General features: G+C 38.0%; 1 protein-coding gene across 4 annotated transcripts in view; it reads left to right on the forward strand.

The window, feature by feature from the left end:
* ARHGAP8 (Rho GTPase activating protein 8) overlaps positions 1–14,192 on the forward strand; it is an 86,670-nt gene that overhangs the window by 24,878 nt on the left and 47,600 nt on the right. For 2 of the 4 annotated variants that reach the window (XM_075760077.1, XM_075760088.1), the window contains 3 exons: positions 177–288; positions 3,562–3,699; positions 13,808–13,895. In XM_075760077.1, the coding sequence (XP_075616192.1) occupies positions 252–288; positions 3,562–3,699; positions 13,808–13,895 (263 nt within the window). In that variant the 5' untranslated portion in view covers positions 177–251. The remainder of the gene's footprint in view (positions 1–176; positions 289–3,561; positions 3,700–13,807; positions 13,896–14,192) is intronic. The other 2 variants (XM_075760097.1, XM_075760106.1) reach the window with 1 other exon arrangement.

Genomic DNA, 14,192 nt, shown 5'->3' on the forward strand with positions numbered 1-14,192 from the left:
TTTTATAATACTTTGTTGTACGAAAACGGTGCCCAAACGCAGATGAGCTGGTTCCTCAACAATAATTCGGCAGTAGGGTTTGGGGGGTGAGGGAGGGGTGTGTTTTCTTTTTATATCTGTACAATGTGCAAAAACCGCCACGTTGTGATGACAGCTACTTTTGTTTATTTTCGTAGGGTTGACCCAAGGACCATTTCATCCTGCAAGAATCAGTTAGCAAGATCTGCATAGACTTGTTCCTCAAGGGAAACATGTCTGAGATTGACTATGAGAAGTTAGCTGAAATAGGTAAATATTTTTAATTATACTTCAAATGGCATCTGCGTAGCCTCACAGGTGATTTAATAGACCGTCTTCAGTAAGTGAGAGGCTTCACCAGCATTTTGTAATACTTCTTGGAGCAATCCAGTATGAGTTACAGCCACTGTACTGATGTGTACCCTATTAAAGCCATTAGGGTTGAAGGTTAGTTTAATACATGCAGCTTTTATGAATTATTGGTAGATGTTCCTAGTGCAATTCTAGGCTATTGGAATATCACCATCATCACATATTGTGGCACAAATGGGAGTCATTACTCCAAAGAGACAAGTATTGAATGAGCATAGAGATTGCTGTATTGCATGTTATCTCCAAAGATGTTAGTGGAGCTGAGCAATATGACCATGGCATTAGGGGCCTCATCATTTTGAAATATCAGCGCTACGTTTTTTTTTCCTTGAGTTTTTCAGGATGCCAGGTTGAACTGCAAAGCAAGAGCCTTCCAGAGCTTTTTTTTTTTTTCCTTCCCCCCCTCCACCTCAGTCTCCCTTTCCCTGTCCCTCACCTTAGCTCTGATTTCTCCATGTCATGACTTTGAGCTGCAGCACCTGGCTGGCTTTTTACTCCTAGGGCCTGATTCAAAATCCACTGAAAGCAATTTTCCCCCTCACCTTGGCGAGCCCTGGATCAGGCCCCTCATGTTGTCTCCCAGCCTGGGTTGAACAGTGATAACGGTGCGAGTAGTAACAGATGATCCTCTGCTATGGGTCATGGAGCAGGGCAATAAACTCCCCTATCATTTGCAGGAGAAAAATGGACCTGTGGTCTTCCGCAGTTTGGAACAATGAATCGTCTTTTTTATTTGTGTTTATTGCGCTCAGTCATCTCTTGAGCTCCAGTCCTCTTGCTCGCATGTTTTTTGGGGGGGGAAAAAAAAAAAAAAAAAAAGGGGTGGGGTGGGGAAGAAAAAGAATATGGAAAGAATTATCTTACTAGGTTAGGGTTAACTAGCTTTTCAGTAGATACTGGGATTTCTTTAGTCTCTGTGAATAACTGCAGTACAAACTGGCATGTGTATTTACTTTGCTTCTCTCCTTCTTTGCTACTTCTCAAAGCCAGATATCTATACTTTGTTTACAAACCCTTACCCCTGCTTTTTGGAAATGTGTCAATTTTTATGCATAGTACAAAATAATTTTTTACAGAAGGAGTTAGCCTCTGCCCCTCTGTACCAAAGGCTGTAGTTAACATATTGATTGTTTCTGTTGTGTTTAACTTGAATATATATTTAGCTTTTAATAAAGCCTGTTAAGATTCAGTGGATTCTGGTAAATGGTTCACAGCTTCTGCTTCATATCCCCACAGACGAGAATTTTCTATTTCTTTTTCTCTCTCTCCTTTGCAACTTTTTGTTACTTTTAAGTGGTTAGAGTGCTCAGCCGTGAAAAAAAAACCCTACTAAACAAAATAGCGTTTTCCTTGTTCTGAGTTTTAACATGACTTAGATATACAAAAAGGGAAAAGAATTGTGAAATTTTTATGTTTGTATTATTATTCCTGGGTCTTGTGACAAAAACATTCTTTAAAGTGTAAGAATACTTTTCTAATTAAGGTTAGTGTAGCTTTTCGTATATGTTACACTTTTAAAGGATAGAAAAATACACGTTTTGGAGCTGATAAGAATTTTAACTTTTTTCTGTGTCTGAGGAGGACTCTAATGGTATAATTCTAAAAGCAGATTTTTTTTTTCCTATAGGACTGCTGATTTATTTTCTGAGGAGACTTTAATGTGAATACAGACATAAAGAAATGTAAAAGTAGTACATACATTCCTGACTCCGCTTTGTCTTTGAGAAACCCAGCCACTAGTGGCATTTTTCATTCTTGTGAAATGCATTTTTGGTACAAATCGTGTTAAAAATGAGACAATAAAGCTTTCACGTGGTTGTTTATAGGATAGAAAGAGATTGGGAAACTGTGAGTGGAAAGCATTCCAAAATATTTAGTAGGAGTCTTTCTCTAGCACTTATTAGCTACTGGCATATAAATCTGGCTGAAATCTACACTTAATATATTCTCTCTGCCCTAGTGTTTCTTGCATGGTGGTCAAGTCATAGGAAATATGCAGATGATCAGAAGGCAAAACATTCTTGAAATACTTTTTAAAGTTGCACTAATAATGTTATAGATAAAACCGTTAATTCTGCCTTATTAAAACTTGCATGATGAAAGAAATGGATGAAGTACAGCGGGTGGTGCACCTTATCAGAACGTTCATTTTTCTCTTTACATGTACCTTTTCTTGTTTTAAGCTACCAAGACGCTTGTGTGTTAATGTGTCAATATAATGTTATTCCCATCAGTTTGTAGAAAACTATTCATGTGAATGGCATAGAAACGTTTGTGACAGTAATTATCCCAGAATCTGTCTTCTTTTGGGTATGTACTTAGGATCAGCTCTTTCTGAACCTTACAACAGTTTGGAAAAAACCTGGGAAAAAAATGAAAACAAAACCAAAAATCTCTGGAACAAGATTGATTGACCTTGTATTGCTAATGTCAATGTAGAGTAGATTTTAACTTGAAAATTTAGTCCAGAATGTAATGAAGTTTGGGGAAGGATGCCCATTGATTTCACCAAGATTTGAGCAGACTTTTACACCTTTGCTTGGCCTCTAGGTGGAATATATGCTAGACGGACGTTCGGCTGCCTTGCCTATTGCAACTTCAGAAGATTAAAAGATTTCAAGGAAACAGTGGATTTTGGCGGAGGGGAGGTGGAGATTTGCTTGCACTTTGCTATCTTTATGCAAAGTACTAAGTCTGCCCTCAGAGAGCGTTCCCGCAGGGTCTTATAGTGCAGTAGCTGTCAGTGAACACGTTAGTGTACTGAAACTTTGACTTCCCCGTTTGGACAGCCTTGAAGTAAAAGACAAGCAGCCGTAGATGGATACAACAAGCAGATTGTCAAGTGTAGGAAATGATGACACAATACCAGCAGTCGTGAATAGCAAGGTCACAGCTTGCCAGCTGTCCAGTCATTGTCAAGATTTTTGTGAGCATCACAGTAGAAAGTAATCTTAAGGAGGATGTGAAGGTAGCTTTGAGATATTAAAGGGTTGCTTTTCCCACATGTGACATAGGGTAAAGAACAAGAAACTGATCTGAAACTGCAACAAATGGTGATAAAGACCTATGTTTTTGTCAAACTGGGCTAAAATTCAACCCTTCGATAATGTATCACAGGCACAAGTTTTTCTTTGGTCATTAGCACTTAAGCATTCTTGCTTGCTCCTTTAGAACTGCAGAAAGACGAAGCAGAAGATACACAGTCAGAACAGGAAGAAACATATATGTCTCCACCACTTGAGGATCCTGAGTTAAATATCAATCACCCTTACTATGATGTTGCGAGACATGGCATCATCCAGTTAGCAGGTATGTTTGGAAAAATACTACGGCTTCATGCTTACTAGACCCCTTACCACATTTTTCTTACTGTACTCCTCAAGGTGATGCATAGGAATCATGTTGATGCTTTCAGCCTTCATCCTGAAAAGCGGCTGAATAGTAATATGTGAACTCAGTGCTTTTCTGCAGATGAATTATGAGTCAAATATATGAGTGTAGTATTGCTTTAAAATATAACTATAGCAATATGTTATAATCTAAAGCCTAACTGTGGCTGTAACAGATCTGTACTTTATTTCAGTGATAAGCTGTTTTGTTTTCTGAATAACCTGAAGTGTTGCATAGCCACACATAATCATTTTTCTAGTCTGCCCTGGAAAGGGCGTGCAACTCTGAAGAGATATGGGTTACTGTATAAAAACTAATAAAAGGCAGAAAGGAAACTGTTGATGTAAATGTTAACTGCATTTATCACCTGACTTTCTGTTGTGACATGGAGAGAAGCGATGGTTACATGGCGTATTTGAATATTGGATCATTTAATGTTTACAGTTACTTATTTTTAAAATGTTATGGCAACATATAAGACATGCAGGCATATTTATGATATAAAAGAACCTCTTTACACATTGCATACTTTTTCCCTTTGGCTTATTTTTGGCATCAATGTGCTTATTAAAATAGCATTAATAATCACAATCCTGAACTAGAGATGTATACAATAAGAAAATAATAGCAGTATTTAACACTGCTCATCCTAATGAAGTCTAAGATTATGTTGTATTGTGCACACTTTTTGTACCTCATACTTTAGTGAGCCTAGATGATGATTTTTCAGGAAAATTATGAACTCAGGTTATACATATGTACCTTCCTGAATTTGAGCCATAAACAGGGTGTCATCCATGTGAACATATGAACTTCAGCAAAACCAATCCTCTAGCGAGGTATGATTGACTAGGGCAGTGAAATCCATGGTAATTTGACTTCTGACTGTAGTGCTAGGAGAATTTTACCCATAGTAATTTTTCTTCTTGAAGCTAGTTATGCACAGGATAATAATTACCTTTTACCTTTTTCAAAACTAACCCTGCAACATAAGACCCAAATCCATAAACAAGGGAATAAGATTTACATTCTTGTGATTTAAAAGCTACTACCTGCTAACCCACTAGGATGTTTCTCACTCAAGCACCAGTTTTGGGATGGGGGAAATACCAAGATATAAAAGTAATTAATGAAAACATTGAAATCAAACCAACAAACTGTGAAATAGATGTGTTAACAGACACACTGGATACACCAGAGTCACTGTATCTGTCCATCTAAGAACCTCTTCCATCTGCTGTATTAGACAGTGCTTCATAATAATGCTTTAAAAGAGATCTTCAAGACTTTTTTTTTTCTCCTGCTAGTACACTCAACATCAAATTGTGATGGGCCATGTATTTACTGCTTCAACTTTAATTATACACAGTTATTTAGTAAATGTTTGTTGTTGTTCCTCATTCTTTATTCACTCAAAGCTGCCCTGGAAGTCATAAGCGCTTGCTACTTGTCTGTCCTTGTGTGTTTATTTTCCTTGGAGGAACCATCATCATTTTTGCAGCTGTGGGCAGAGCTGCTGGGTGATGAGCTGAAATCCCTGAGTCCGTGCTTAGGCAAAGCTCCTCTTCTCCATCCCTCCAGACTGGGGGAAAAGGGGACGAGTTGGCAATTTTAGTGAGTTCTCCTCAGCTGACCAAGATGACATTCCTTGCTGATTTAAAAAAATAAATATATAAAGGTTCACTTACTACCAAGGCAAACAAAACCTGTAACTTTCATAGTCTCAGAAGGACCCTGTCATTTGACTCAGAAGAGTTGAAATGGTGGGGGAACTCAAAAAAGGGTAAAATTTTTGAATGAGAAGATTAAATATACTGGAACAACTCCTTTTAAAAAATCATACTTTTTCTGATGGTGAAACAGAGAACAGGTGATGGGGAGAGAATGATAACCTACCTGCCCTTTCCTGAGCAGTCCCACCTGGCTTCATCTTATGCGTATGCCTTGTTCCTGCGTTAAAGAATGGGAATGTGCTTCATTATAGTGGAGCGAAAGCCACAGTGCTTTTTAGAGACCTACCTGTAGCTTCCATAGTTTCATCTTGGAACTTGCTCTGTATCAGTATTTGCTTGGAATAAAGTCCAAACATTAGGTGTACTCCTGGCTTAAATTCACCAAAGCAAATGGAGGTATTTACAAGATGAATCTTGGCTGTAATGTTGGATTATCTCTGATGATTTTGTCCTTAATACTGCAGTCTTTTCTATGGGGAAAAAAGTCTCCTAGCCATTGTTTAAGCTCAGAAAAGAATTTTAGCTGCCGTTTCAGTCAGAAATAGATGATGGGGTTTTGCAAGTCTCCTGGACAATTTAAATGCAAAGCACAAGCCAGGAGCCGTGCTTCAGAAGGCAGTGTGCACACTCTACACCAGCTCTGGTGGTGGGATGTAAGAGGAGAACGCAGAGGTGTGCATATGAATGCGGAACACGGGGAAGGTGAAATATGATCTGAAGACATGCTTCACCTCTGCAAAACGAGACCTCACTATCCCCAGCGCTAACTGGCGTGGAGTCAGGTTTGAACGTTTTCTGGATTTAGATTCCAGTGAGGAAAGGCTGAGCTCTTCTGATCTCCTTCCTATCTTGGAAAAGGCCATTCTCTTTTGAAACAAATCATTTTTAAATTATTTGTACCTGGTTTATAATGGTTTTAATAATCTCTCTGACTAAGACAAAGTATAACTTCAGTGTTTGGAACAGCTGATTTAAAGCAATTCTGAAAGCTGTACCTTCAGTTTTAATTCTGTGATTGAAAGATAATGAGATGTATTATTTGAAATGATTGAAGAAAAAGAAAGAATTTAGGTGAAAATATTTGCGGTAATTTATCCATCTCTTACAGTGATCTAGTTTCCAACAGTTAATTTTAAAAAATTCTAAAATTACTTCTCGCTTCTCACAAATTAAAATGACTTGTAGCTGCTTTCCATAACAATAGCTTTGACTATATGCAAAGGAGATATTTTTTTTTAGTTGTATTCATATACTGTGAAAAGACAATTAATCAAATAAGAGTAGGGGACATTTTAAAAAGATGTAAGCTTTAATAAGTGTTTATTAATTACAGACTGATTTATGTCACTAATACCAATGTGCAGCTGACTAAGTATATGTATATGCAACAGTGCTGCAATGCTGGTTCTTTTTATTTCTGTTTTGAAGGAGAAATTTCAATCTGTTGCCTAAAAAGAAACTCCAGATTATTTTTCTTTGTGGCAAAAAGGAGGGGACGTACAAGGATATGTGATGCATCAATCTTCCTTATTTTCTATAGTTTGCTTCTATAATATGATTGCTGACAACTTTTTGTGATACCTTTTTTTGAATATCTGCTTATTTGGGAGGACTCTCTCTGATGCTTGTGTTTTCATTAACTGCCAGTGACATCCCTTTATGTCTTAGACAAAACTTTCTGATGGAATTAAAGTCCATCGTTGTTTTAAATCTATATTTCCCTTCTTAGCCTTTTATTGCTTTTCTAGTTATATTTAAAGATTTCAGCTATCCAGCCTGAATCTTTGTAGAGATTGTCCATATTTTTCTCTAAGATCCAGTTGGTTTCATGCCCATTTCTGATTTTGAACCAGTGCATTAGAAACTGATTAGAATAGTATTATGTAGATCAGACTGTGAAAGGTAAAGTTGTAATTTAGTTTTTGTAATATGTAAGGAGAAATGGTAGTGAATTACCTAATAAGTCTAAGACACAAGTCCTAATAATTTTCAGTCCATCTCAGTGACAGCTTTGCTACTTCTTGCAATACCTTTAGGAGCAGATCTGTGGTCTGTAAATTGCAGGAAAGAACTGGGTTTAAAGATTATATATATTTAAAAGATTTACTTTGTTCACTTTTTTTATTTGGAAAGGGTATTCCTGAAATCATTATCTCTGACACTATTTCATGCGTACCCTTTTGGGAAAAACAAAAAATCAACTGGAGAGACCTAAGACTCAGGCACTTATCAAGAAGGAAGACAAGGGCTCTGGTTTGTAACCTATTTGCAGCACGAGAACAGATTTTAATATGGGCTTTGCACTTTACAAAGTGCATTGTAACCGTTTGGATTGTCATATTTTTCTCTCAATTGTTAAGAGAGGAGGCCCAAAATAAAAGTTGATATCAGTGAAAAGTATTCCCTGCTCTAGTGAAGAGGGAACTTGCCTGAGTGACAGAAACATGGGTTCAAATCCTTGGGCAGGAATTGAACTCGAATTTTCCACATTCTGCACCAGTTTTTCTCTTGCTTCTTTATTCAACTATTTTTTTCTCCGAATGTGAAAGGAAATAAATCCTTATTTACTGTATTTCTCATTTCAAACATTAGACTGTAAGTAATAGTGTCTTTTAAAAAAGACAGTACTGAGTTAATTATATCAAAGTATACGGATGTGCTTTCTTGTTGAATCTGAGAAAATATAACGGGTTTGTTTTAAACACCATTTAATAGAGAACAGGCTTGCTAATGATGGCTGAAAGTGCCAAATTCAAGTGTCAATGTGAACTCAATTTTAGGTTTGGGTATCCTGACAATATACCACAAGTCATTCTACACCCAAATGTACCCTATCAAAAAGAAAAACTTAGCACTATTTCCCCTTAACCAAGTAAATTTAAATTATATTCCCTTTCTGTTTGACCATTCTGCTGTTTCTTTGCTTTGCTTAAATTTTCTTTTACGCTTTCTGTGAATTATCAAAATACTTAGTTTTGCATCACGGAAAGCAGTTTTGATTTTCACTGTCCCTTTTAAGACTAGAGCATTGTTCTAGTCCAGAGAGTCAGCCAGATATAACTGTACTGACATTAGAGAGGTTAGCTTCAGGAAGGGCTTTAACTCACCCTTTTTTCAACTTATTTGACATTCTTCAAGAGGAGCACAGATGAAATGTAAATAATTAATTACATCAAAAAGCAAGCCATCCTTTTGCTTTCAGCTGATCTGAAGAAAATGTGCTACAGAAAAGTATTTTTCTCAGACAAAATTTAAAAGAAAAATTGCTCATGGAAGAATCTTTGATGGGGAATCTTGGCTTCCTGAAGGGAATGAACAAGATTCCTGATGTAGGAAATCTCCTGAACATTCACTTATAGTTGTTCCTATTTAGAAAGACACCTGAGCATGTACTTGATTTTAATAGCAATTTTAGCATTTTCCAGGTGCAGTACTGCTGCAATCCTATCACAGAGAGTTTCAAAATAAAAAGGTGGACATGAGTGGAATCCAGAGGAATGAACACAGAAAGGGAACTTTGTGAAATCAAAACAAATTGACTCTTGGAATTTAGAGTTGGTGTCATTTTCTGTATTTCTTTGGTGGATCTGGTCTCTGTCCCAAAGGATAAACATTACAATGGATATTTTAATACTTCATCTTTAAGCTGGCTAATATCAATTGTAATGTATTTTCATATGATCAGCTGAGGTGATCAATGCCAGGAGAAAGAGGACTCAAATCTCTGCAGACAAAGGTGTAAGCTGCTCCTGCTAATGTTGAGACTCAGCTGTGTTATCTTGGCTGTGTATTTTGAACTGACAAAAAAGTTTGCCATTATGGATGGGCAGAGACCCACAGTGGATTAGTTGTGGGTGTATTCACTGTCCATTACTCAGCCTAGGCAAAACACAGAAGTTTCATAATGGCTTTTTTGTGACCCCGTATTTCCCTGAGTTGTAGAGAGCAGGAGGAGGCTTGGAAGCACAGTTTGTCTTGCTATTTACCATACTGTAATTGAGGTTTAGGCTCATTTTCTCTAGCTTAAATTCTATGAAAGAAACAAATACATGAGCAAGTGTTTTCACTGTTGTGGCCAGTCCCTTGGATTTTGAACCCGCTTCTACTGCCATTGAAACCAATGGCAAAACTTCTGTTGACTTTAGGATCTCACTTTGCTGTAATGTGGTAATGACAAGCTTCAGTGAAGTAAAAGGATATTTCACTTTTCATTTATAAGATAGTAATGTTTAGTATCATCAGAACAAAAGCTCTTAAAAAGTCATGCTAAAATTGCAGCATTCAAAAGATCTCATTTGCAAATTAGAATGAGCTGTATCATTAGAAAGAAACTTTTCATTTGTAAGAAGCAGTTAAGAAGTGCTGTGCCATCCAAATTCTTAATTAAAAAGTAGAACAAAAATCCCCTTTCCCAATTGCCCTTCCCTGTGTTTTACTGTAACTTTTTTTCTATTGCAAAGTTTGACGTCAGAAGCGATGTATGATTTATATCTGTTTCACTGAAATCCAGACAAATAAAACTCCTGCAGATAGCTTGTATTTTAATGTGCATAACTCTCATTCTGGACAGCTCGCTCCACACACCCCTCTTTACTCACCAAGCGCAGAGGAGGAGGCTGGCATCTCCGTGCTGTGCTCCCAGGAGTGGCTCCGTGGCCAGCACAGCTGATAATCCTGAGGCTGCCCAGGAGCGTGTCTGCACAATAGCAAGTCCCTGGTCCAAAGGCAGAAGCCTCCTATTCATGGGTGAGAGAGGTCTGTTGGACCTTTCTGTGCATGAGGGCAGAATCTGAGCCAGGGACGTTTTTTTTTTTTAAAGTGTAGGTAGGTGGCTAGAAGAATGTGAGTGCCCAAGCAGTTAAGGCACTTTGGGAATGCCTCCTGAATATTTGGAGCTTAAAACCAGTGCAGAAAGGTAAGGGGAGGGGCACATTTTCCAGGGAGGGTAGAAGAAGTTACCAGCTTTCATCTGAAAGTGTTTGGTGACATTAGACTGTGGAATAAAGTAGGTTAATGTGAAATTATGTTTTTGACCTGAAAATGAAATGTTAAGGAGCAAAACTGAAATTGCAATATTGTTTTTGCTTCGTCCCCTGTAGAGAATGAGGCATCTTCTGGTTCTAACTTGTTTAAGTCCAAGTGGTAGGGAAATAAGGATAAAAATGTACTCTGTGCTGATTTAAAATCAGTGTACTTCCAGTTGCACTCTCTTTTGAATGTGCAAGTAACTGCCACTCCCTACTTAACCATTCAAACTGCACTTTCACATGTTTGGGTAAAAATTCTATCCTCAAGGTCATGGGATTCAAACTATGTCAGACTGGGAAGCAAATGCTTTAGCAAATGCAATGGGAATTTCCCAGGGTGCTCAGTCACAGCCCTTCTGGTAGAGGGCAAGAGAAGTCTGCTTCTGTATTGATGAGCACTTCATGTGTCATGTTAAAATGTCATAGAATCACAGAATGGTTTGGGTTGGAAGAGACCTCAAAGATCATCTAGTTCCAACCCCCCTGCCATGGGCAGGGACACCCTCCACTAGACCAGGTTGCCCACAGCCCCATCCAACCTGGCCTTGAACACTTCCAGGGAGGGGGCAGCCACAGCTTCTCTGGGCAACCTGTGCCAGTGCCTCACCACTCTCACAGTAAAGAATTTCTTCCTTATATCTAATCTAAATCGACCCTCTTTTAGGTTAAAGCCATTACCCCTTGTCCTGTCACTACATGCTCTTGTAAATTTGATGTTTTTCAAAATGTTACTGATACCTATGAAGAAAGAACAGCCTCTATCCTTTCATTAACTGTCATCACTAATGGGAAGCTGGCATTGCTTTCTTTGGTTTTTAAGAGTTGAGGTTCTCTGTCGCCTTTTCTGGTTTGCTCTTGTTGCCAGTGTGTCAGTGTGGGGTGGGAGAATGAGGTGCTCTGCTCGTGATTTTGAGAACGTTTCTCTGCCTCAGTTTTCCCATTATTGAAACTAAGCAATTGTGTTTGTTTATGTTCTAAGTGTGTCTGCAGTCTTTTATAAAGCTGGTTATTTTTTTCTAGCTTTTAATTCAGGCAGTCAGATGTGACCAACAGTAACAATTAGTGACTCATTTAGTAATTGAACTGGAAACCTTTCTTAGATTTATTTTGCTCATAAATATGATTGTCTCAAAATCTACAGTGCATTTTAGCACAGCAATTTTTTCACAAACAAGTCACAATTTAGAGAACAATCTTTTATTAATGTTTTAATTTAATTTTTGTTCATCGTTCATATTAATGCATGTCACATTATAATGCCTTTATAAGTACTCTGAGAATATCAAATAAGACACTTAAGAATAACTTCAGGAGATAAATTATGGTCTGTTTAAGAACAATATGCAGACATACCTGAGCACATATAATTTTGGCATTGTGCATATTCTTCCTTTAGTGGTCCTCAAGCACCTTATTTAACCCAGGAGTCAGAATTTATTTTTAGTGTGAGAAGGGACACCAGGCCTTGTGGGATGAAAACACACCTGTGAGAAAGATAATAAAAATAAGCAGTCAGCCAAAAAGAACAGGAAGAAAACCAGCCAGCAGAAAAAGCTATGTTTTGGAAGTCAAAATTACAGGACTAAAGGGGTAATTACCAAAATTCAGGGTGAGTTAGATCTTTAAAGGATGTTAACGCAAATAGCAAAAGGTTCTTTGGTTGTATAAATCAGAGAGAAGTGATCTTCTGTGAAATAAGAGTGGGGTGGCCATCAGAGATAATCCAGATATAGCTGTCAAACTAAATTAATATTTCATCTTGGTTTTCAGTAAAGACAATGATGTTGATGTTATTAGGAAATTTTTTTGAAGTCTCCTATGTGATGTTCATCTGTAATTTATTATCTAACTCTTGTCACTCGTGTTTAGGAAAGATGCATTCAGTCTGGAGCAGGGTAGAGAATAGCAAGGTCGGGGAAGAGATAGAAAATCTAACTTGTTTACAAGCGGTAAAATACAGGCTGAGAGGGGATATGATTATTGTCTAGAGAGTCCTTCAGGATGGTAAATAGTGCTGAAGGAGAAGCGCTGCTTCAGCTGAGTGATGTCATTGTCATACAAACAAATTTCCTGTGACTTTTAGACTTGAATTGAGAAAGCAGGTTGCTAGTTGTCAAAGCAGTGAGCAGAAGGAGCAAGAAACAGAAAAACCAAACTTGTTTTTAAGATAGAGCTCAACAAATCAATGGAAGGATTACGTGGTACGGTTCCTGGTGATAACACAGGCTTGGAACTGATAGTGCAGGAGATCTGTCCCAGTCCATGTTCATGTGTGAAAAGTCATTAAGTGTTAATCTCACCTCTTCCCTTCCTTTTCTCCTTCTGCACCTAAAATGGAATGGGTTTAAATAGATGCTGTCCCATCATGTCCTCTGAAAGTACAGTTGCGTACTTACACTCAACATGCTATTGAGGAACTGGACAAAGCAAATGTAGGATTTTTTTTTTTCTTAGAGAGGAATCCGTCAGATGAAGTCACCTCTTCCTGAGCTGAATGAAGAAGAGCATATTGCTATCGGTGGTGGGTTTTCATGGAAAATGTGTGTTTGCAAAGCTGGGAAGTTTTTTCTGTTTGTTCAGGTCACTTAATTTGAACCAACATCAGTAATACAAATTAGAACAGCTTCAGAGGTGGTCTGAAGTTGTTCTACCCAGTTTTCATAGAAATGCTCATATGATTTTATTTATTCATTAAGTGACTCCATTACAGATTTAACTTCCCCCATTTTCTTTTTTTATTTGTTTATTGTTTACAGCTACTTACTTAATTATGGGTTAAAAGAGGACAACAGAATTAGAAAGAACATCTGAAAAAACCCCAATGTGTGACAAAGCAGATGCCCATAGGGCTTGTAGGAGTAGCAGTGTTCTTATAAATTCTGGAAATAAGGCACGCAGAGTTTGAAAACATGCCACTTCCAAGACTACTAGGGAAAGCAGGCCTGTTTTCTTCCATGACTGAATACTGCAGGACTTAAATGTTCCCTGCCGGGAGCTGAGCACTACCAACCACCTTTGAATATGACTTTCTCAGCTGAGCTTCCTCATTTGCCCAGCACCTGCTTTGTTTCACTGCAGCGGTGGCCAAATTGCTTTCTGTAGGCAACATGTGATTTGCTAGTGAAGTTTCACGGTATGTTTTGAGTAACGATGACCGATACAGAGGTAGCCCCGCATATCAGGAGGTACAAGCCATTCCTTCGGATCACTGAGGTCCCACTGCATAAGTAAATGAGCATTGTCTTTACTAACTGTTGTGTTCACTAGGTGATGACAATTCTGGAAGGAAGGTGATTATCTTCAGTTGCTGCCGTATGCCCCCCTCCCATCAGCTCAATCACACCAGATTGCTGGAGTAAGTTTTTCTCAGTGTCCTGCATTTTATCTGTGAACTTCTATTAGCTTGTTTCCAGGTGAATGGGCTTTCAGAGAGGAGAAGCAGGGGGTAGGGAGTGAAACGAAAAGAAAATGTAAAACCTACTGGTGTTAATATTAAGTGAATGAGAGGTGGATGAAACTGCCAGAATTACTTCACCTGGAATCTTGACTAGAAGAAGCAATTCACTGTGTACTGAAATTAACTTCTTGTCTTGATTTTTATTAATGAATTCTGACAGTATTTTTTAAAAATGAATTTATGATGAGGACCAAT

Source organism: Balearica regulorum, chromosome 1 (genome assembly GCF_011004875.1).
Source record: "Balearica regulorum gibbericeps isolate bBalReg1 chromosome 1, bBalReg1.pri, whole genome shotgun sequence".
Classification (NCBI taxonomy): domain Eukaryota; kingdom Metazoa; phylum Chordata; class Aves; order Gruiformes; family Gruidae; genus Balearica; species Balearica regulorum.